Source organism: Staurois parvus, unplaced genomic scaffold (assembly GCF_062004578.1).
Source record: "Staurois parvus isolate SC_StPar_1 unplaced genomic scaffold, SC_StPar_1.0 ptg000597l, whole genome shotgun sequence".
Lineage (NCBI taxonomy): Eukaryota > Metazoa > Chordata > Amphibia > Anura > Ranidae > Staurois > Staurois parvus.
Window position 1 is genome coordinate 2,307,849 of NW_028318393.1, and position 24,881 is coordinate 2,332,729.

A 24,881-nucleotide genomic window follows, 5' to 3' on the forward strand; every position below is an offset into this window, starting at 1 on the left:
AGGCACTGAATGACAGCTCAGGGCCATTTAAATATCCCGCCCTGCGCTGCCATTGGTGCCCAGCGGGCTCCTACTGCGCTTGCGCGAACTCGAACGCCGCGGCCGGCCCGGACCTAGTGCCCGTGTCCCTGCACAGGGCGGTGCACTGCGCCTGTGCCGGGACCATCGTGGCGGGGATCAAGGAGATCCCTGACACCATGTGACATAAAAAATTGCAACACCCACCATTGTATTCTCTCGGTCCTCTATTTAACTGCTTCCCAACCGCCCTATAGCAGAAATATTGCTACGGGGAGTCACGGGTGCGCAAAAGCACGTGTATGCAGGTGTGTATTTACCACAAGGCAAACAAGGCATTTGCCTAGGGTGGAATTTTTCAGGGGGGGCAGCACTGCCCCTTGGAAGAAGGGAAGGAAGAAGGGACACACACGGCATGGTGACCTGGTGGGTTCCGAGAGATGCTGTGGGTTTCATGAGGGTATATGCAGAGCCTGACTCTCGTACCTGGGGATGTCCGGAGCTGTGAAGGTAAGTGTCTTTCTCTCTCTCGCCATGGGGGATGGTGTCTGGTGTATGGGGGGAAGTGGTATTTGAAGGCTTGGGTGTATATATATATATATATATATATACACAGTTGTGTTCAAAATAATAGCAGTCAGACATCACTAACCTGATCAATCACTGTTTTTGGTAGAAATGATATTTCTACATGGCAAATAATTTACTAGCAGGTGTAGTAGAGTAATATAAATCCAACAGACCCAACAGTCATGACATGCAGGCTGCTGATTCTGTGTAATTGAATCACTCATTGAAAGGGGCATGTTCAAAATAATAGCAGTGTGGAGTTCTATTAGTGAGGTCGTTCATTCTTTGAAAAACAGGTGGCAATTATTGCTCTTATTTAAGGAAGGAAGGCAGCAAATGTTGTACATGCTGGTTACAGTGCATTTCTCCCTGAAATTCTGAGGAAAATGGGTCGTTCCAGACATTGTTCAGAAGAACAGCGTACCTTGATTAAAAAGTTGATTGGAGAGGGGAAAACATATAAAGATGTGCAGAAAATGATAGGCTGCTCAGCTAAAATGATCACAAATGCTTTAAAATGGCAACCAAAACCTGAAAGACGTGGAAGAAAGTGAAAAACTACCATTCAAATGGATAGAAGAATAGCCAAAACGGCAAGGACTCAGCCAACAATCAGCTCCAGGAAGATCAAAGAAGGTCTAAAGTTACCTGTGAGTACTGTTACAATTAGAAGACGCCTATGTGAAGCCAAGCTATCTGCAAGAAGCCCCCGCAAAGTCCCACTGTTAAAAAAAAGACGTTCTGAAGAGGTTACAATTTGCCAAAGAGCACATTGACTGGCCTAAAGAGAAATGGAGCAACATTTTGTGGACTGATGAAAGTAATATTGTTCTTTTTGGGTCTAGTGGCCGGAGACAGTTTGTCAGACGACCCCCAAACACTGAATTCAAGCCACAGTACACTCTGAAGACAGTGAAGCATGGTTGCGCAAGCATCATGATATGGGGATGTTTCTCATACTACGGTGTTGGGCCTATTTATCGCATACCAGGGATCATGGATCAGTTTGAATACATCAGAATACTTGAAGAGGTCATGCTACCTTATGCTAAAGAGGAAATGCCCTTGAAATAGGTGTTCCAACAAGACAACAACCCCAAACACACCAGTAAACGTGCAACATCTTGGTTCCAGACCAACAAGATTGACGTTATGGAGTGGCCAGCCCAATCCCCGGATCTTAATCCAATAGAAAACTTGTGGGGTGACATCAAAAATGCAGTTTCTGAGGCAAAACCAAGAAATAGAGAAGAACTGTGGAATGTAGTCCAATCATCCTGAGCTGGAATACCTGTTCACAAGTGCCAGAAGTTGGTTGACTCCATGCAACACAGATGTACAGCAGTTCTCAGAAACAGTGGTTATACAACTAAATATTAATTAAGTGATTCAAAGAAAAGCAAAATCTTCAAACATTTTTCAGTTTATATAGTGAATGTTTGAGTTTGTAAAGAAGAATACAAACACTGCTATTTTTTTGAACAGTCTAATATTCACTTTTCTTCAATTTTTTTAGAGGAACAACACAAATTTGATGTATTTTTCTTCATGTTTTGATTTGGAATAGAATGTGTAGTGTTCGCAATGCATTTGTGTGTATGGAAATAAAAGCTAATAGAAGGATTTTGAGCTTTATTCACTTTTTTCAACACACTGCTATTATTTTGAACACAACTGTATATATATGATTTTGCCTTTCCGGGTAGGAGGTGCGCGAGCCCTACCTATGCCACCATTCGTGGCTGTGGCTGTCAATCACCAGGTCCCGGGCAGTGATTACTCACCAGTGCCCGGTGATTGCCGAGCATCTCCAACGCGGAGGAGAACTGTTTGTAAACAATACAGTTCTCCTCCCTGTCAGCTCGTGCACAGTGCTTTGGATGGCTGTCCACAGCACAGCCATCCAAAGCAGTGTCCTTACAGTGCAGCACACAGACACAGCACTATGTAAAACAGCACACAGTTCACCCTTTGATCGCCCCTCATGTTAACCCCTTCCTGTCTAGTGCCATTAGTACAGTGTCAGTGCTTTTTTTTTTAGCACTGATCATTGTATTGGTGTCACTGGGGATGTCAGTGACACTAAGTCAGTTTCCTCCAGTATCAGAATGCCCGGCGCAGTCCCGCTATAAGTCGCTGATCGCCACCATTACTAGTAAAAATAAATCCCAGTATATATACCATCATTTGTAAATGCTAGAACTTTCATGTAAACCAATTAATTTACACGTATTGGGATTTTTTTTTAGCAGACATGTAGCAGAATACATTTTGGCATAAATTCATGACAAAATTTGAATTTTTTACTTTTTTTACTGGACATGTTTACTAGCAAAAAGTCAAAAATATTGTTTTTTTCTCAAAATTGAGTCTTTTTTTTTTTGGAGAGCGCAAAAAATAAAAAATGTAGAGGCAAACAAATACCACCAAAAGAAAACTCAATTCATGAGAAAAAAGGATATAAATTTCAGTTGGGTGCAGCGTTGCATGACTGCGCAATTGTCAATTACAGTAATGCAGCGCTATAACGCAAAAAATTACCCGGTCAGGAAGGGAGGGGGGGTAAATCCTCTGGAGGCCAAATGGTTAAATATCTCTCTCTCCATATATATATATATATATATATATATATATATATAAATAATATGTTTGGGGGTTCTAAGTAATTTTCTAGCAGAAAATGCTGCTTTTACATGTAGAGGAATGTCAGAAGTGGCCTGGGTGGGAAGTGATTTAGTCACTTTATAAATTCCCCCAAATTCGCCGTTCTGTAATGTGATGTAGCGAGCTGGCCCTAGATGGAGTGTAAGCTCCTGTGCCCTCTCCCCGGAGTAGAGGAGGATCTGAGGCCGGCCAGTGATGACACACATCTTCCAGCATCAGTGTGCTCAGTGATCCCGCCCCCTCACCCTCCACCAATAAGAGAGCAGACATCGTCATGCGGGGGCGGGGTGGACATAACAGAGGGAGACGTGAGTCAGGACCGGCCATAGAAGGAGGCTGGAGATCCAGGGAAGCATGGCAGGAGACAGCGAGCAGGCTCTGCCCAACCACACGCCGCAGAACGGGCCACCATTCCTCATCGGGGTCAGCGGAGGCACGGCGAGCGGGAAGGTGAATGAGGGGGGCTGTGCAGGGGGAGGGGAGGCTGGGCATGGAGCAGATGGGACCACAACAGATCAATGTGACCGATAACGGGAAGGGAGCGCATGGCTGTGTCCGCCGACAAAGGATGAGCTGGGCTCACAATGAATGACACACGTCTTGTTAGTGGAGGAGGAGGAGCCGCTCCTGGGTCCTCGTACTAGATCCTCCCAGGGGATCCGCTCAGAGATCCTCGTCCTAGAGATCACCGGGTTTCTGCTGGGAAGGTGGCCACGTGACTGGTGTACACTGCGCTCCTGCTAACGTGTGCGACATCCGGGGAGGCTGGGGCCCCATCTGGTCCAGCCTTGTGATATTAGTCATTCTTATGTATGATGATGGAGGGAGATTCCATACTCAGATCCTCAGCCAGGGACTGGAAATCACCAGATTCCAGATGGGAAGTCTGCCATGTGAGTGGACAGTCTACTCTGTACATCGCTCTGCCAACGTGTGCGCCATGCTGTGTCTGGGGGAGGATGGGGTTAACCCTTCCTGGCCTTGTGATTGCTTTCTGCGTGTATAAAAGATGTCACTGCCTCCATGGGACTTCTGATCAGTGTACGTTCCAGCCTTTCCAGGATGATCCTGATTATTTTGTGGTTGGTGATGTCATCTGTGATGAGGACATAGATGGGACCATCAGGAAACGATTGATTCCCTGTGTGACAGATGACGGGAGCCATGTACAGACAGCCACCAATGGCACCTGTGAGCAGACTATGCTGGGGGATTCCCAGAATCCTGTCCTTGTCCCTATAAAACAGCCTGTGCATGATGGGGATCACAGGTTTGGTTACCGGTTCAGGTAGTTCCTAGCTTTCTTCCACTTTAAATTTGAAACTAAACCCTCCTATTGGTTTCAGCCAAGGAAACTGCCACCTTAAAGCAGAGTTCCAGCTGGAAAGACAGCTACATATACTAGCTGCGGACTTTTAAAATACAGCCACTTACCTGTCCTGCGGTGTCCTCACCACCACTGGTTTCACCGGCCGTCTTCACTCCCTGGAGCCGGCACGTTCAGTGTGGGCACCTGGCTGGAACAGCCTGCGGCTTCACAGCCGGGTGCCCACTGTGCATCCGCAAGAAGCGCTGTGCTTTGTGACAGGTCCCAGAAGACTACAGGACCATTCACATGTCACTGAAGACTATGGGGAGGGAGGGGGGGGGAGGACAACCTCTGCTTATGCTCACCTGAGGGCTGTCAACCAGGCGGCCCTCCAGCTGTTGCCAGACTACAAGTCCCATCATGCCTCTGCCTTTGGGAGTCATGCTTGTAACTCTCAATCTTTCAATGCCTCATGGGACTTGTAGTTTGGCAACAGCTGGAGGGCCGACAGCTTGACACTCGTGCCTTAGGCGATTGCAGTGGAAGTAGTAGCAGGTACCTGTCATATTCAGATACCTGCCTCTCCCAGCTCCCCAAAGTTGCCAGTCCTTAATGGGGGGCAGAGGACAAATGCTTAAAGAGAACTTCCCCCTTTTGGGTGGAGCTCTGCTTTAACTTCTGTTTGATCTGCAAGTGCCATTGAGCTGCACATGTGATCAGTTATGACACCAGCCATTTGATAGTTTGACAGTTTAGTTGACAGCCGAAGAAAATGTGATGGGAATGTAACTGTTGTTGTGTGGGTTTTTTTTTTTTTTGTTTCTTTTAAACTGTTAAATTGATGGGTTTAGTTCCACTTTAAGAATGTGTTGCCATGGCTGCTCCAGATTAAATAAAAAAAGATCACTGCCAGTTAGGCTCCTCTCATGCTGTACCCTTTCAAAAACACAGCAAAAAAGGCACATGTGTTTTTTACTTTTTTTTTTTTTTTTTTTTTTGAAAGAGCGGTGCTAAAGTAGTCTAACTGGTGGTAACTGTTTTACTGTGGTTTTACAACTGAAAAAACACAGGTGACTCAAAAAAAAGTGCAACTGTGGGTTCATTTTGTGAATATTTTTTTTTTTCTTCTTTCCACATTGTAATGCCTTTCCATTCATTTCAATGGGGAGGTGTGTGTTTGCTTTTTTGTGCTAAACATGTGGCAAGCAGAACTTTGAAAAACGTAACCAACCAATGTGAAACGTTCCATAGGATTTAATGGTCATGCATTTTTCTTCTTTTAACATAAAAACGGATCCATGTGAATGCAGCCTTTTGTCAGTGCTCAGACGGATCAGTTATCTGTTGTACAGATACACCAGTGCTCAGAGTGAGGCATGTCTGTGCTAGAAGGCCAACAGGTGCATGATGGATTCCCACACAGGGTTTCTTGGTTGCTATGGAGCTGGCTGTCCCCTGGCATCTTGGCAACCAGTGCCTTTTCCCCTGCCCCATTCAGCTGACAGTTAATTGTAAACAAAGGGGAGGCCATGTTGGTGATGTCATTACTCAAATTTGACAGGGACCACTGAGCTGGCAGCTGAATGAGCCTGGAATAAATCATTGGTGGTTATGACGCTGGAGGCTGCACAGCCAACCACCTCTTAAAAACGAATGGGGTTGTACTTTGGAGGGGGGGTGCTGTGAACTTGGGGTTGTGGCTGAGCCTGTTCTGGAAATGGGAGTATCTAGTCTGGACACTCCAGCCTCAATGCTCCACCATTTGTTTCTGACAGCGTCATGAACTCACCCCCCCGACACCCGACACGTTTGCAGGAGGGGTTTTATGTGCTTGGGTGTATCCCCCCCCCCCCCCCCAAGCTAAAAATTTGATATCACGTCAGGGATAAAGCCCCCTGCATTGGTATATTAGAAGGCAGGCTCTCTTTGTGACATCAGGGTAATTAAGCCCCGCCCCCGATATCTCACCTTTCTTTCATTGAAGCAGTGGCGTGAAGATTGCTCCGGAGGTCACAGTAAGCAATCAGGCAGCTGTAAAGTGACTAGATCACTTCCATGAGAAAGCTGACAGTTGGCTCAACTAGTGTACATGCTCCTGGCTGCTACAGTGTGTAACCCCCCCACCCCATCCGTAAGCCTAGTACACACGAACAGAAAATCAGGTGAAAAATGTCACTTTTCATACGATAATGATTGTTGGCACACCTTTCATCAGAAATTATTCGAAGTGACAAACCCGAACATTTTTTGTTTTTGTACGATACCAGATCGCATGATTTTAGTTTAATCACTACAGTATTTGTTTGAAACACATCTGAAGCGCAAGACCGCATGTGCTCAGAAACAAAAGAATACAATACAACACATTACATCTAAAGTGGTGTTCTGTTGTATGAGAATTTCTGTAACTTTAGTTATCTCCATTTTTGATATGAGACTAGCGTGCAAAATAAAGGGCTATCACTCGTCCATTGTAGTTGTGTACAAGGCTTTAGTGGCAGAAAGTTGAAAGGCAGAACATGAATGCAGGACGTGTTCTGGGGGGCATGAAAGTTTATTTGTTCTCGGGTGACTTCTGCTTTTCGGAAAGCTAATCGTAGGAGTACTGGTGTGAATGAGGCCTAAGACATTGTTGTGTTGTATTCTGGAGTGAGGCATGGTTTTCCCCAGTGTGGGTTTGTGACCCATGAATTGCTGTGTACAGATCCTGGTGGCAGTGTGCAGTATTTTAGTTGAGTAATAAGTGGACAAACTTAAATCCTCCTGTACTTGGAGAGTAGGTCCAAAAAGAGTTAGTAGACTGCAGTCAAATCTTGGCCCTCATTGGATGGGCTCTCCTTGCTGCACTCACAAGACTGGGGGAGTCTAGATGCACTGCAATAATAGAGGGCTCACTGGCCTAGTGCATTATCCTTTAACCATTTGCCCTCCAGAGGATTGACACCCCCCCCCCCTTCCTGACCAGGCCATTTTTTTTGCGTTACGGCACTGCATTACTTTGACAATTGCGTGGTCATGCAACACTGCACGCAATTAAAATTTTACTTTTTTTTTTTTTTTTCACGAATCGTGCTTTCTTTTGGTGGTATTTGATCACCTCTGCATTTTTTATTTCTTTGCGCTATAAAAATAAGACTGACAATTTTGAGAAAAAAAAAATGTATTCTGCTACATCTTTGCGGGAAAAAAATAAATGTAAATATATTGGTTTACGTGAAAGTTATAGCGTTTTACAAATGGCGGTGTGTTTATATACTGGGATATTTTTTTTTTTTTTTACTAGTGATGGCGGCGATCAGCGACTTATAGCGGGACTGCGGCGGGCATTCTGACACTGGGGGAACTGACTTGGTGTCACTGGCATCCTCGGCTACAAATGGCGGGTGTGCGCCTTCTACCCTGAAATACAAAATGACATGTGTGTATATACATGATTTAATACACCCCTGCTGCCCTGTAGCAGTATATCTGCTATAGGGTGGCAGGGATGTGGGTTAAAAATTTACTTTAGATTTATAAAATGGTAAGTATTCTACTCCACAAGTGGATACAAATACATGTTCAACTCATGACAGCAGCACAAAGTAATCCGCAAAACATAAAGATGTAACGGAACCATGGAATCTCACCAGGCTAACTCATTTCAAGGACTTATCCTCTTCCTCAGAGCCCACCTTTTGTGGGCTTTTGAGGAAGAGAAGTCCTCAGTGTCAGCCTGTTTAGATTCCATTGTTCCGTTACATCTTGATGTTTTGCGGATTACTTTGTGCTGCTGTCATGAGATGTACATGTATTTTTATCCACTTGTGAGTATAATACTTACCATTTTATATAAGTTAATTTTTAAAGGATAATGCACTAGGCCAGTGTGCCCTGTTTTTATTATTGCGATGAGTAAGAAGTACTGTATCTTGCCTTGGTGGCACATCAGTTATGGCTCTTGCGTCACTACTCGCGTACCACATGCTGACATCTCTGGCTCTTTCTGAGAAAATGTAGTTTTTGTAGATAAGGGTGATGTTTTCTTTGTGGTCTGTCTTGAATATATTTTTCAAAACAAAAGCATGCACAGTGCATGGGAAAGTCTTTTCCTGCTTCCTGTTACTGCGGCTTAGACACTGAACGCTTCAGCTCACCTCTAGTGAAAAATGCTGTATTTTAAGAACTCTTTGGAGGTTAATACCTTTTGATGACTATCCGTCTACCATTACAACCACGCCAAGCTGTCCAGGAAGGTCCATGCACACAGGGCAAAACAAAACGTCTGACAGAAAAGAGAACTATAGCATTTTTGTACAGGAGTGTAGGAGATTTTATTAGCACTCAGCATAATTTTTTTTTTTTTCTTGTGCCAGAAAACTGTGTTTTTTTTTTTTTTTTTTTTTCTTTCCTGTAAATGCTGAGCTTAAAATATGCCTAATGTCATGGACACATAGAACACTGAGCTGCATCTACAGGCAAAACACTATACTCACACAGCCATGTGAAATTATGGCAACTAATACACAGAATCTGGCAGATTCAGAAGATTCAAAACAGAAGTGGCAGCAAGATCCTGTGCAAGGATACACGTACACTGTATTTGATTGCCTTTTTTTTTTTTTTTTCTTTTCTACAGGAGTTTAGCAGCCACAAAAATTGTGGTAAAAAGCCCTATTTATCCATGGACATTCTCACTTCTGGTGTTAATACATTCTATTGCCCATTAGAATGTATTAATGCAGGAATGCGCCTAAACACTCAACGTTTAATAGCCATTTAGTCACTTTTGAGCATTTTTATGCTCAAAAGCTCCTCTCCTGAAGGCATGGTGATGGCCTTTTTTTCTGTCTCTAAATGCATCTGCCTCCAGACTCCTTTGTGTATATAGACACAGGTTAACATGGAAGGGTGTTTAGATGCAGGAAAAAGCTGAAATGCCTGTAAAAGCAGCTTTTTTTTTTAACTCACGTGTACAAGAGGCCTAAAATGTGTTTTGTGCGTCGTTTTAACATATTCATGTCAGTGGCTGCATTCTTGCACAGCTGCTGGTGTGAACAAGCCCTAAAATGTGTCTAAACCCATTAAACAAATCTTTATACATTCAACCTTACCACTGCTTTAGGTGTGGTGGTTGCATCGGTGTATTTTTTTTTTTTTTCTTTCATGCTTTCATACCTTGTTCACCTGGTGATCCTGCCAGTAACTACAATGCTTGCTGCTGAATCTACAGAGAAGCAATATGGTCACCCTAAGGTAGGACTACAGAACACCTCCCCAAAGTAGATATTTGTTTTGTAGTCCACAGAGAATTATGAAAAATGTGAAATATGTAACCACAGGCAGAGAGCACAGTAAGCGCACAAGATTTCTGGCAAGATCAGCAGGTAGTTTCTTGCAATTATCGCACAGTTGGTTAAAGGCACTTTCAGTGGTATATTTAAGGCTGAACTCCAGTAAAACAAAAATCCTACCCTTGCAGTGGGGCAGCACCTTCACTGCAGAGGGGGGAACTTGCTTGTTTAGGTGTAGGGGGATTTATAAAACCACTTTTTACTTACCTGAACTTCCATTTCTGACAGCTAGTTCCTGCAGCCTCTTCTACCCTATGCTTCGATTGTTTACAGTCCTCTGATGTCCTTAAGACCAATGCAGGGTCCATAGCCATGCCATAGATGTGGGGACGCTGAGGAATAGCCTACTGCTGGAACATAGGGGAGCCCTGTCTGCTGGAGAGAGAAGGGAGGGAAAGGGTAAATAAAATGCTTTTACTGTCCTCTTGACATAACTGATCCTTAATCCTTTTAGTAGTGCATGCATCGTCCCATTGCAAGGGAGGAGTTTGTTTTGGCTGGAGTTGGGCTTAAACAGAATTAGAGGTTTGTTATTGGGGTAGCCTCCTGTTTTCTTGATGAGTAAACAAAATTATCAGAAGGAAATGTTTGCCTTACCATGCCCATTTCAGACTGAAAGGGTAAGGGTGGCTATGCCTTCTCTCTCTGCTCGAGGAGAGGCATCTTGGTGTTGACGTCTTATCTGCATTTCTTTCAGTGGAACTACACTGTATCTGATCACCACAAACCAAAAGCGCTATTTAATTCACTTTTAAAGTGTTACTAAACCCAGGACCCTGCATTCACTCCATCTGGTCTGCCACAGTACACACTACATGGGAATGCAATTATTTTACTGCTAAATACTTTTTCTCATCAGCAGTTAGAGCAGTCTTGTGACTTCAGCAGAGCACTGGTTAAAGCTTGTAGTAGTTTCCTTTCTGCTCCAGGAGGATGGAAAACCCCTGACCCTCTGTGTGGACAGTGCTGATTGGCCCTGTGCTGATCACATGCAATCTTTCAATGGAATAAAAAAACTCTTTAGCAATACACACAAAACTGAGTATGTGCAGAATGACTAGGGGTTTAGTCTGTCTTATCAGGTAAATATTTGAAGAGGAGGGGCAGAGAAAACAGGACCAAACAGCCTTTTTACACAATGCAGAGTATTAACCCCTTCGGTTCCACAGTGAGTATAACAAGCATGCTTTACTGCATATACAGACTGATTTTACTATTGTGGGTTTAGTAACACTTTACCATTCAAAGAGAACTCCCCAATCCATGTTTCAGTGCTTTTATATTGTTGAGAAATCACTGTGAAAAACACCCCTAGGATTTCTGGCTGTGGCCATCTTGAACAAGGGTAGATGATTTATGTAGCATTTACTTCCTGTAATCCATCTTCCATTAGCTCAGGCATGCAGACAGGAGGGTGTGCTTAGCTGAGAGCTCCTCCTGAAGATTCCTGGGATGTATGACCTAATTTGCCTAGGCCTGGAAACCAAGAAGTAACTAAAGAAATGTTCTAAATAAAACAAGTAAATCCCATGCTTTACTATTACTAATGCTAGCAGCATAAGGATTAAAAATAGTCTATTGATTTAAGAGTGTGACATTCTGCTTTAAATCTTATGTCTAAAGCTGGTCATACACACATACAGTAGACTTCTTTTTGTTTACCCAGCAAGCTGGGTACATTTACACTTGCCTAGGTGGATGCAGCATTGGTCCGATGCTGCATCTGTGCCCCACCAGCTCTAAGGGTGACAACTATGATTGCGGAGTTCTCGCGCTGGGCTGTGGAGTGGGAGGGAGCAGCTGGCTCAGGCTCTCAGCGGCTTGCTGAGTGGCTGAGCCAGGTGCCACTCCACTCTGGAGTGGATCCCGACTTTAAAGTTGGGATCTTTCCCCAGCCAGCCTGGACCGGCTAAGTGACGTCAGCCAATAGTGGGCTTCAGAACAAACTGTACTCCTGTGATCTACAGAACTACAGCCAAAAGAGCTTTGGCTGTACTTCTTTAACCCCATGGCGCTGGCGCCTCCAGTCCATTTAAAGTTTTCGGGGGGCGGAATTTAAGGTCATGTGACTGCTGTGACACACCGTCACGGCTGTCACATGATCGGGAAAGGTCCCGATCGAAAGAGGCGATCGGGACCTTTCCGTGAGTACCGGACATGTGTGCTGGGAGTGCACAGGGTGCGTGCACTCAGCACGTGGTTTGTGTTTTATTTTCTATAAAAAAAAAAAATGTGCAGCCGCTCCACATCTAGGCCCAGACGCCAGGAGGCCGCACATTTGCGTTCGGCCGGCGCAAAGAGGTAAGCTACCCTGCTGGCTATTGTATTTTGGCAGCCTGCTCCTTTTTGCTGTCAACGCCCAAACAGTGGCAGCATCTGATCGGATGCCGATAGTGTTTGGATGTTGACTTCACTCACTTCCTTCAACAAATGTCTGTTCAAAAACTAGCTCTGGTTAATCAAGTATATCTCCACAGGTTCAACCATGATGTGAATTTTGCCTCAGAAATTGGCCAAAAGTTGCCGTGTAGCCAGCTTCAGAAATTTCCTTCATAAAATGAAGCTGCTGTATCAGGAGAAGCCTCTAATTTGGCTCAGTGCCTTCCAAAGTCTGCACGTAGCTTGAAATCATTCACCCATTCACACAGAGGAAATTACATTTGAGGCTTTCTGTAAACACGCACACTGACATTTTATAGTGTTGTAGATGCTCATTAGAAATCAGTCTTTCAGTCATGTGACATGGTGGCAGTTGTAACAGATTCATATATGTGTAGGTAAGTTGTACATGAGTTTTGATGCAGAATTATTTCACAACTCAAATATTTTACACAATATACAACACAAGGAAGAGCTCCTATGTTCTGCACTTTCCTGATCACAATATGTAGCATTTCTTTATGGATTTCTCACAATAGCAGCGCAGCAAAAGTGTTGCAAATAGGAACTACATAAATTTGTTGCACATGTGGGTACTAACTCTACCAGAAATGTTGCATATGCCTTACTGAATTGTCCTCGCTGTACAGGATGCCCCTGGTTTGCCATATTATGAGACAATGACAAATATGTTGCTTACAATTATGCAGCATAAGTTGGAGATTTCCTTTAAGGCCTATTCACTCTTGTCTGTCTTCCCGTAAAATGCATTTCAATTAATACCATTCTTTCCTAGGTGGCTGGTTTACATCTACAGTGGGGAAAAGATTTATTTGATCCTCTGCAGATTTTTTAAGTTTGCCCACTGACCTAGAAATGAAGGGTCTATAATTTTATCATAGGTGTGATGATTTTAAATGATCGAGACAGAATATCAACCGAATATATGTGGGCAGCACAGTGGCTAAATGGGTAGCACTTCCGCCTGGCAGTACTAGGGCCGTTGGTTCAAATCCCAACCACGGCATCACCTGCCTAGAGTTTGCATGTTCTCCCTGTGCCTGCGTGAGTTTCCTCCGGGTACTCCGGTTTCCTCCCACACTTCAAAGACATGCTGGTCGGTTAATTGGCTCCTGTCTAAATTGTCCCTAGTATGTGTATGTATGAATGGGAGTTGGGGACCTTAGATTGTACACCCTTTGAGGGTTAGGGACTGATGTGAATGTAATATATATGTAAAGCGCTGCGTAAATTGACGGCACTATTTAAGTACCTGAAATAAATATCCAAAAAAAAAAAAAAACACATGATACAAATGTTTTTAAATGGAGTTGCAGTTCAGTGAGTAAAATAAGTTTTTGTTCCCCAAGTAAAACATGACTGTGCTTGCAAACAAGGGTTTCTCCACAAAGTACTTAGGTGATGTTTCTTGTAGTTGGTTACCAGGTTTGCACATCTCAGGAGGGATTTTGGTCCATTTTTTCTTTACAGATCTTCTCTATATCCTTAAGGTTTCTTGGCTGCCACTTGGCAATTCGACGTTTCGGCTTCATCCATACATTTTCCATAGGATTAAGGTCCGGAGGCTGGCTAGGCCACTCCATGACCTTAATGTGCTTCTTGACGAACTCCTTTGTTGCCTTGACTGTATGTTTTGGGCCATTGTAATGCTGGAAGACCTATCTCATCCAAGATTTTACAATACAGGGCCCTGTTCATTGGCCCCTCAATGTGGCAGTCTGCCTGTACCTTTAGCAGAGAAATGGCCCCAAAGCATAATGTTTCCACCTCTACGCTTGACTGTAAGGATGGTGTTCTTGGGGTCGTAGTCGGCATTTTTCTTCCTCCAAACACAGCGAGTCAAGTTAATGCCAAAGAGCTCATTTTTAGTATCGTCTGACCACAACACTTTCTCCCAATCCTTCTCTTTATCATTTTAGATGTTAATTGGCAAACTTCACATGGGGCCTGTACATGTGCCACCTTGATGAGGGGGACCTTGAGGGTGCTGCAGTATTTAAATCCATGACTGCGCATTAGGTTACCAACAGGGTGGATTGAAATCACTAAAAATGATGATTTTAATCGAGCCTTTTCACTAAAGAGCAGCTGTCATCTCTGTCCTGCAGCGGCTCCTCCTCTGACCCGCTGTTGACTCGCCTACAGTCTCATTCACTTTAATGGGAAAGCTGGTGATGCGACAGTGATACAACAAGGTGAGGGGTGTGGTGGCAGCAGTTGAGTGGATGCCCGCTAACAGGCGCTGCCATGATGGATCTAAAATGACAGGTGCTCTTTAAATATAAGGAATACAACTCATTCTTGCTGGTAGTTAGACTCTTTAAAAATGGTTTACTTTTTGAAATAATAAATAAGCTGTCAGGTTAGTAAAACAGCGATATCAGAACAGATTTTAGGTTCACATAGTTGAACTACTCATTATTATTATTTTTTTTTTTTTTTTTCTTATGGTTACTGTGAAATTGCATCAATGCAACGCATGTTAGCTTGCGGAGCTTGGATTCATTGTTTACCAAAAATTTAAATATTGCAGAACATACAGCCTCATGCTACATACAGTGGATATAAAAAGTCTACACACCCCTGTTAAAATGTCAGGTTTCTGTGATGTAAAAAAAGAGACAAGGATAAATTCAGAACGTATACCATCTTTAATGTAACCTATAAACTGTCCAACTGAGTTGAACAACAAACTGAAGAAGTATTTTGGGTGGAGGGAAGTAAAAATAAAACTAAATTATGGTTGCAGAAGTGTGCACACCTGTAAACTAAAACTTTATTGAAGCACCTTTTAAATTGTATTACAGCGCTCAGTCTTGTTAGGTATGAGTATCAGTATGGCACATGTTGACTTGGCAATATTTGCCCACTCTTCCTTGCAAAAATAAATTTGTCAGCTTGCAAGGGCATTTCCTGTGCACAGCCCTCTTCAGATCACCCCACAGATTTTCAGATTCAGGTCTGGGCTCTGGCTTGGCCATTCCAGAACTCTCATCTTCTTCTGGAGAAGCCATTCCTTTGTTGATTTTGATGTATGCTTTGGGTCGTTGTCATGCTGAAATATTAAGTTCCTCTTCATGTTCAGCTTTCTAGCAGAAGCCTGACGGTTTTGTGCCAATATTGACTGGTATTTGGAACTGTTCATAATTCCCTCTACCTTGACTAAGGCCCCAGTTCCAACTGAAGAAAAACAGCCCCAAAGTATGATGCTGCCACCACCATGCTTCACTGTGGGTATGGTGCTTTGGTGAAGTGTAGTGCTTTTAGCGGCAAACTTATCTTTTGGGATTCTGGCAAAAAAGTTCAACCTTGTTTTCATCAGACCATAACACATTTTCCCAAGAAAAGGCTTCTGTCTTGCCACTCTACCATATAGCCCAGACATATGAAGAATATTGGAGATTGTTGTCACATTTACCACACAGCCAGTAGTTGCCAGATATTCCTGCAGCTCCTTTAATGTTTCTGTAGGCCTCTTAGCAGCCTTCCAGACCAGTTTTTTTGTTTTTTTTTTTTTTTGGTTTTTTTTTTTTTTTTTTTTTTTAAATTTTGGAGGGACGTGCAGTTCTTGGTAATATCACTGTTACGCCATATTTTCTCCACTTGATGGTTACTGTGCTACATGGTAAATCTAATGCCTTGGAAATTCTTTTGTACCCTTTTCCTGACCACTTTTAACAGTGAGATCCCTCTGATGATTTGGAAGCTCTCTGCTGACCATGGCTTTTGCTGTAGCATGCAACTAGGAAAATGTCAGGAAAGACCTACTAGAACAGCCGAACTTTATTTGGGGTTAATCAGAGGCACTTTAAATGATGGCAGGTGTGTACTGACTCCTATTTTAACATGCTTCTTGTCTTTTATTAAACACTCCTATTAAACATTCACAGTGCTGGAGGAAAAAGTAAGGGAACAGTTTGAATTAATAGCTGGTCGAATCTTTTTGGCAAGTGACTTTAAGCAGATGCGTTTGGTAGTTCTGGATCAACCTGCGTAATGTTCAGGAGGAAGTTTTCACCCCTCCTTTTTACAAAACTGCTTCAGCTCACATTTTTTTTTTTTTTTTTTTTTTGGATGTCTGGTGTGAATGGCTCTCTTGAGTTAATTCTGCAGAATCTCTATAGGGTTTAGGTCTGTATTCTGACTGGGCCACTCCAAATGGCACATTTTTCTTTCTGAAGCCAGAAAGCTGGAGGGTGTAAAATCAGGTTCACTTCTGCATAGAAACCAATTGGCTTTTGAGGCTTTATTGCCAAAGCTTAACTGAACAAGCAAAACAAGAGGTTAGAAGCTGATTGGTTTTTATGCAGAAGTGAGCCTGATTTTATACTCCTAAGCTTTAGTAAATAAGCCCCCTGCTGCTCAACTTTCACTAAGCTTCAGCTGGCATCCTGTAGGATATTTTGGTAAATTTGGGAATTCATTCATTTTTCCCTCAATGGCAAGTAGTCCTGGCCATGAGGTGGCAAACCAAGCCCAAATTATACTGTTGCCTCCACCATACTTCCCTGTCAGGATGATGTTTTCATGTTGGTAAGATGTACCCTTCCCTTTTTTTTTTTTTCAGTTTTTGAAGAAAATTGGCTAACTGGGATGAGCTTTAACATCCTTCAAACGAATCTCTAACCTGAACTTGTGCTTTTAGGCTCCAGGCTGGGGGGGGGGGTGATTGCCCTGCAGCTTCCATGAGCCGAGTCGGAGGAATGACCTGGTCAACAGCTCATAGAAGTACAAAGAAATTGGATTACAGAATTTCAAAGCATGCCAGAGCTCCTCTATTGGGAAAGCTTTCAACCCACTTCGTACTCTCTCCAGAGATGTGAATGACTAGTAGAGAAACTTTCTCTCTGAACTAATGATAAAAACATTTTTTCCCACAAGAACTTGATATGATTGACAGTTGTTTTGAATGTTTTCTTATATTTTTATTTACCCCTTCCAGTGCTCTGGGCTACTCCCCAAAGCTAGCCCAGGGCTTCTTGAGAAACAAATGAGGAAATTGGCAGTAAAAAAAAAAAAAAAAAAACTTTTAATGTGCATACTAACAGGGAATCTAGTTTAATCAGTGATCCTGATTGAACTGTCAACAGCTCCTGGTGTAATAGTAACAATCTCCATGTTGGGGGGCCATATGAGCAAGTGCACCCCCAGTGCAAAGAAAGCTATGCAGCGGGTAAGTATACAAATCCCCAAACCAATCTGTAAAAGTGAGTATAATCTCAAAATGGTACTACAGGTGAAACTCAAAAAATTAGAATATTGTGCAAAAGTTCATTTATTTCAGTAATGCAACTTAAAAGGTGAAACTAATGAGACTCATTGCATGCAAAGCAAGATAGTTCAAGCCATGTTTTGTCATAGTTGTGATGATTATGGCTTACAGCTCACGAAAACCCCAAATCCACAATTTCAGAAAATTAGAATATTGTGAAAAGGTGCAATATTCTCGGCTCAGTGTCCCACTCTAATCAGCTAATTAAGCCATAACACCTGCAAAGGGTTCCTGAGCCTTTAAATGTTCTATGGTTCAGTAGGAATCACAATCGTGGGAAAGACTGCTGACCTGACAGTTATGCAGAAAACCATCATTGACACCCTCCATAAGGAGTGAAAGCCTCAAAAGGTAATTGATACAGCACTTTGGGAACATCCAACTTCTTTTGCAAAGCACATTAATAGAAAGTTGTGTGGGAGGGAAAAGTGTGGAAGAAAAAGGTGCACAAGCAGCAGGGATGACTGCAGCCTGGAGAGGATTGTCAGGAAAAGGCCATTCAAAAGTGTTGGGGACTTTCACAAGGAGTGCACTGAGGCTGGAGTCAGTGCATCAAGAGCCACCACACACAGACGAACCCTGGACATGGGCTTCAAATGTCGTATTCCTCTTGCCAAGCCGCTCCTGAACAACACTCGTCAGAAGCGTCTTACCTGGGCTAAAGAAAAACGGACCTGGTCTGTTGCTCAGTGGTCCAAAAGTCCTCTTTTCTGATGAGAGCAACTTTTGCATCTCATTTGGAAACCAAGGACCCAGAGTATGGAGGAAGAATGGAGAGGCACACACTGCAAGATGCTTGAAGTCTAGTGTGAAGTTTCCAGTCTGTGTTGATTTGGGGAGCCATGTCATCTGCTGGTGTTGGTCCGCTGTTCTTCATTAAGTCCAGGGTCAATGCAGCCGTCTACCAGGAGATTTTGGAGCACTTCATGCTTCCTTCCGCAGATGAGCTTTATGGGGATGCTGACTTCATTTTCCAGCAGGACTTGGCACCTGCCCACACTACCAAAAGCACCAAAACCTGGTTCAATGACCGTGGGATTACTGTGCTTGATTGGCCAGCAAACTCTCCTGACCTGAACCCCATAGAGAATCTATGGGGCATTGCAAAGAGAAAGATGAGACATGAGACGGAACAATGCAGAAGAGCTGAAGGCCGCTATTGAAGCATCCTGGTCTTCCATAACACCTCAGCAGAGCCACAGGCTGATGGCTTCCATGCCACGCCGCATTGAGGCAGTAATTTCTGCAAAAGGGCTCAAACCAGGTACTGAGTACATATGCATGCTTATACTTTTCAGAGGTCCGATATTATTCTATGTACAATCCTTGTTTTATTGATTGCATGTAATATGCTAATTTTCTGAGATTGCGGATTTGGGGTTTTCATGAGCTGTAAGCCATAATCATCATGGCTTGAACTATCTTGCTTTGCATGTAATGAGTGCATCTCCTATATTAGTTTCACTTTTTAAGTTGCATTACTGAAATAAATGAACTTTTGCACGAAATTCTAATTTTTCGAGTTTCACCTGTATATCTCATACCCTTGGGAAGTGGACAATCGCTGTGCTTGTTGTCTCCACTACAGCAATAGCCATGATCTTTTGGGTCCTGTGCCCAGCAGCTTCCCCTATGCACGCTGACCACAGGGGTTCGCTGTAGTAGTGTTGATTAGTACAGTGATTTTCCTAGCTTCCCCAGTGTACCCTTGGGTATGAGATGGACCAATGTAACTATGCAGTAAAGATCACACCTAGAACTCCGCTTTTGGGGGGGGGGGAGCTTTGGCTTTCTAAAACTGTGCACTGTGTACTTTAGCTTGTTTTGGCTTGTGAGAACTTGCAGCAAGAAGAAAATGAATCGGCTAAATCACTGAATTAGGAGGAATTGAAAGAATCTCAGACTGCGCTCTGGCAATTCTAAGATGTTGCAATACATAACTATAAAAAGTGAACTTGCTAATTCTTCGTGCCTTCTGTTCTCATTTCTAACATATTTAGATCTTGTTTCTTTAAAATGTACACGTGTCCAGACTGTGGACAATATAACGGACCTTTCACGAAGGCTGCATTCACACTTTGTGTTTCCTGATCACACAGGAAAAAGGGAAAGGGAGCCATTGTAATTGTTCCCCACATGTGGTTAGCAGACGCATGGTTTGCCACACTACAAAAACAATGAAAAAATGCTCCATGCCCCAAAACACGTGGGAAATTTTGTAGTGCGTTTGTCGTGCATAAGACAGCCCATTCAAATAAATGCTTTGCCCCATGTGCAAAGCATGGAAATGCTCCCAAAAAAGCGAGCGGAACGATGCATTCCTGCTGCACAAATTGTGAATGGGGCTTAAATTGGTTGTAAAGGTGTCTTTTGTGTTTTTAGCTTAAATGCATAGAATACATTATGGGCAGCAGCCCCCCCAAAGTCTCACCTGATCTTGTGGTCCAGAGCTGTGTATGTCTGCAGAAGCTCTACTCCCCTCCCCTTGCCCATGTCTCTCAGGCTTGGCCGAGAGCAGCAGAAACCATGGACCTCTGCTGCTGTCAGTCAAAACCTGTGAGCAGCCCACCTTCACACCCATTGTAGCTGTGTGCTTGTGTTTGGGGTTATTGATTGATTGATTTTTTTTTTTTTTTTTTTTTAACATTTTATAGAGGTAGATGTCCTTGTGAGCTTCACGGCCTTCCTACTTTGACCAGCTAGTCTTGCCCTTTTTTAGGAGGACTTGGGAATAGCTGTTATTGGCATCATCTGTGAAGAGGGACATCTGACAATGGATACCCCATAGCGAGTCTATGGGTGATGTAGTCTCCCAGGCATTTGCAGCTGTAGGCTTTCTCTCTTGCAAACAGAAGCTGCTGGAGACCAGACTGGAGTGGCTTCAGAATAGGTAGGTATAGGGATCCTATAGGTTTAGATAGAATGGAGGGTGTGAGTAGGTTTAGCCTTAGTATGAGACTGAACTTCCACTTTAAATAAGAACTCCCATTCTCTGTGCAAACACTGCATTGTTCTATGTTGGCCGTCTGTCGCATTTCAGACAGAACTCGATTTTCATCATTGCAACAGAAATTTGCTAATTTTATTTGTTTTTTTTTTTTTTGTTTGTTTTTTTCAGTCATCTGTTTGTTCAAAGATTGTACAGCTTCTGGGACAAAATGAGGTGGACCATCATCAGAAGCAGGTTGTCATGTTGAGTCAGGACAGTTTTTATCAGATACTGACTCCGGAGCAGAAAAGCAAGGCGCTGAAAGGCCAATTTAACTTTGATCACCCAGGTAAGGTGCTCTATATCAGTGTTGACTTGCGTTTCCATTTCATAGCAACTTTTTTTTTTTTTTTCTTTTATTGAAACTTGAAAATTAGACCTAATTGGTAGCAGTATAAATTGGTTTTTAAATGTGAGGGGCTTTGTTTCTAACCATAGTGTAGTGCAAGAATTCTTTATTTCCTGTTCCTAGCAAGAAATGTTTATAATTGTTTCTTTTATGTAATAAAAGTACACCCTTTTTTTATTGCTTAAGTGCTAAACTGGACATGAACTAGACAGCCACAATATGCACTGTACATGGCTTATCTTAGTTTCAACAGTTCAGCAAGTCCTTTGATTATGTGGATGTTTACAATCCAATCCTTGTCCAGCGCTGGCAGCATCAGTGTTGTACAAGTGTTTTATGCTGCAATCTCCGCACCCTGGAAGGAGCTGATTGGCTTCTTACGGCCTTGTTTAAACCAGCTGCAATCTCTACTGCCCCTTTGAAAAGCTATTCTTAGTGACTTGCTTCTCAGAGGGTGGCAGAGCAGGGTCTTCTACTCATGCAGGAAGTGATGCTGCGGAGTTGACATGTCGAATTCGGTTTTGCTTTAGCCGCAAAGCTGTTTTTTACTAATCCCCATCTCTTGCTGCCCTGTGAACAAGGCTGACGTTTTTCAATAGAATTTTATGTTCGCGTTTTGTAAAGTGTTGGTAATTGATCATATCTGGGAAGAGATGCAAGCATTTTTAATTCAAACAACCACTATATATGTTTATATGTACTAATTTACCACAACACTAAGGCATGAGCATTCCTACTTCTGTCAAATGGCTCATTTAACATCTTTTAAGTCTGCCTTATAGCAGGAATACTGCTACAGGGCTGTCTCCCTGCGCAAAATTTGTGTGTTGCTCTTGCCGTGATCGTGTGCCGGGGCACGATTTGGTCTGGACCTGCTGATTGATCCCTGTCCTATCAGACATCTTTCTGTAACTGTTTACATTTACACAGGTACAGGAAATGATGCAATTTTCTCTCTGGGCACTTTCTGTCCCAGAGAGAAAAGCAGATCCACATGAGTAAAAACACCTATAGGTCACATTTAACCCACTGATCGCACCCCCCCAAACCATTCACTGCCCTGTCACCAGTGTCATTAGTACAGTGTACAGTTTGGTGTTTTTTTTTTTTTTTATGAACACTGTATTGGTGTCACCGGCGACTTCAGATGGCGTTAGCGTCAGATTGTCCGCCACTTTACCAGTCATCACATTTAACTCATTGATTTCTAGGAACACGCTTGCATACACCATTAAACCTCCATTGCTAGTATAGTGTCTGAATGGATCAATATCTTTGATCAGATCAGCACTATAAGTGTTCACGTTAGTATAGTGTCCCCAAAAACCTAGCTTTAGTGGGATGAGCCCTAGCGCCTGCGTTTTTTAGCCCCTACGCTGAACCCCCTCCCCCCTTCTCCCCCTGGAAGTGCAGTGTCAGTAGGTCACTGTCACTTGATACATTATAGATTTAGTGGCCAAAATGTCCAGTGAAAGGTACTTCAATGAAGAGGCCTACAGGAGTCTGGCCATGTCAGATGAGGGCGAAGGGGAAGTCTCATTGACAGAATCTGCCTCCAGAATATGAACCTGTAGACAACAGCAGCACCCTGACAGATAGCTCAGATGATGAAGAGGTCCCTGCTAAGGGCAGGCGTAACCGACCCCCGTTCCCAGGTTGCTGAGTTGTTACAATCTCGTGACGATTCTTATATGCAGTAGAGTGCCAATATTAGTGCCGCTCTACCTTTTGGTGAACTGGCTAGCACCAGCGGCCTAGTACATCCTGGTCGTGTGCATACCAGCACGCTTGGTAACATGGCAAATCTCATAAGGTGCAGTACAAGCTGGTGCGGTGGCTAGCACAAGTAGTGTCCCGCAGCCAACAAGAATACTCCTCTTTTTTTTTTTTTTTTTTTTTTTTTTTTTGAGCTGTTTTTCCACACAAGATCTGTATGCATTGATTGTGGATCAAAGCAATTTATATGCACAACCGTTTATCGCCACCAGCCCAAATTCAAACCTTGCCAGACCATTCGCATGGAAACCTATTAGTTTTGGAAAGTAAGTAAAGGTTTTTTGGGGCCTAACCCTCAACGTGGGCAATTCCTAAAAGAATAAACAAAATGAATTGCAGTTGTATTGGATCACAGACCCGATTCATCATATGCCCATGTTCTCTGCTGCCATGGCCAGGCAAAGATATGAGAATATAATGCGATTTTATGCATTTCAACAACAATACTCTGTCGACTTTGGGGTGACTCTGAATTTGACCAGCTCCACAAAATTCGGCCCCTCGGAATTACCTTAACCAAAAATTTGCAGATATCTATACTCCCCAGCAAAACATCTGTGTTGATGAGTCCCATTAGTTTTTCTGGCTGCCTTGCATTCAAACAATTTTTCTCCCCTGCAAGTGTGCCAGATATGGGGTCAAAACGTAGAAGACATGTAATTTTTGGATTTACGAGGAAAAAGAGCCCCCCCCCAGATACCCAGACTACATGGGCAACAGTGGCAAGATAGTTTGGGACTTGGTGTCATCCTTTTTTTCATATGGGGTACCACTTATACGTGGACAATTTCTATAAAAGCATGCCACTATTTAGACGTTTGTACAATCTTGGAATTGGGGCATGTGGCACCATGTGACCTAATTGTCAGGGCTTCCTCCAACAGCTTGTAAATACCCGCTTTAGAAAAGGGGGAAAAAGCCTTCTTGAGAAATGAATTGCTCGCAGTGAAGTGGAAGGTCAAATGAGATGTTTTTGTCCTGTCTTCTATTCACACAAACATGACCATCCAGATTTCCACGGCAGCTGATGTTGAGAAGCCCCTCTGTGTCCACGACTATAACCTTAACGTGAGAGGAGTGTACTTCAGTGACCAGGTGATGAAGCCATACTTGGTTTCCCAAAAAGCCAGACGCTGGCACAAAAAAGTGTTTGTTCCAGTTGGCTCTATATAATGCTTTTTGTGCTTTACAATGCAACTGGACGTAGTGAATCCTTCTGAAAATTCCAGGAAGAGATCATCACAGCCCTTTTGTATCCAGAAGGTGCTGTGGCCCAAACCCCTAACACAGATGCAGCGAGCCGGCTGCATGAGGCATATTTCCAATGCCATTCCTAGTACCCCAACCCAAAGGACACCCCAAAAAATGTCTAGCAGACACAGGATTAGGCATGACGCCCTCCCCTTTTTTTTTTTTCTTTGTCTTTCCTGCCCTGGCTATCCTGGCCTCTGCCTCAAGGACTGCTTCCGTCATTACCACACACTAGTGGACTATTTCATATAGGGTACACAGGGTCTTGAAAGATGTTAGTCAGGAAACTGTCAGGAAACTGGCTATTGCATTTTGAGACCCTACCTACAATCCTGGTTTAAAAAAATTTAAAAACTAAGTGTGTGTTTTACTGTTAACCATTTGATGTTTTCTTTGCTGGAATGCCAGTCAGCTTCAGCACCGACCTGTTTTTGTTCTGACAGCAACAGGGTCTCTGTGTAGCGCTGTTGGATAAAATATATCATATGCCCAAGCAGGGGGCCTGGGGTGGATAGCCCCTATGCTTCGCCATATATTTTTTAAAACCATTTTTTTACAGAGGTGGGGGGGGGGGTTCCTGCCTGTGGACTGAATGACAATGAAAACTTCATGTATGCCCACCATTAGAAGTGGGTGGATGCAGAGCAGTATATTCTAATGGTGGGCATACCACACTTTTTTTTATTTCTGGCAGTTATTTTTTCAGCTGGTGATTGGCATTCATGTAAAAGCAATCCCATTGGCTACAGGATTGCTTTTGAATAAAAAGCAGGCTTTATTTTCAAGAATTAGACACGTAAAAAAAAAAAAATAGACTAAAAAGACAAAGTTGTCTAGTCAAAATGAAGGGCTGTACATCCTGCACACCATGCAATCATACTCATCCACACATGTCAGATAAACATAATTTTAGTTGGCAGAAGGGGACAAACGTCCAAGATTGAACAGGA

General features: G+C 43.1%; 1 protein-coding gene across 1 annotated transcript in view; it reads left to right on the plus strand.

Moving 5' to 3' along the window:
- The first annotated feature begins 3,541 nt into the window (after positions 1-3,541).
- LOC149449890 (uridine-cytidine kinase 2) overlaps positions 3,542-24,881 on the plus strand; it is a 42,710-nt gene continuing 21,370 nt past the window's right edge. The window contains exons 1-2 of the mRNA XM_089692646.1: positions 3,542-3,702; positions 20,685-20,844. Coding sequence (XP_089548772.1) covers positions 3,607-3,702; positions 20,685-20,844 — 256 coding nt within the window. The 5' untranslated portion in view covers positions 3,542-3,606. The remainder of the gene's footprint in view (positions 3,703-20,684; positions 20,845-24,881) is intronic.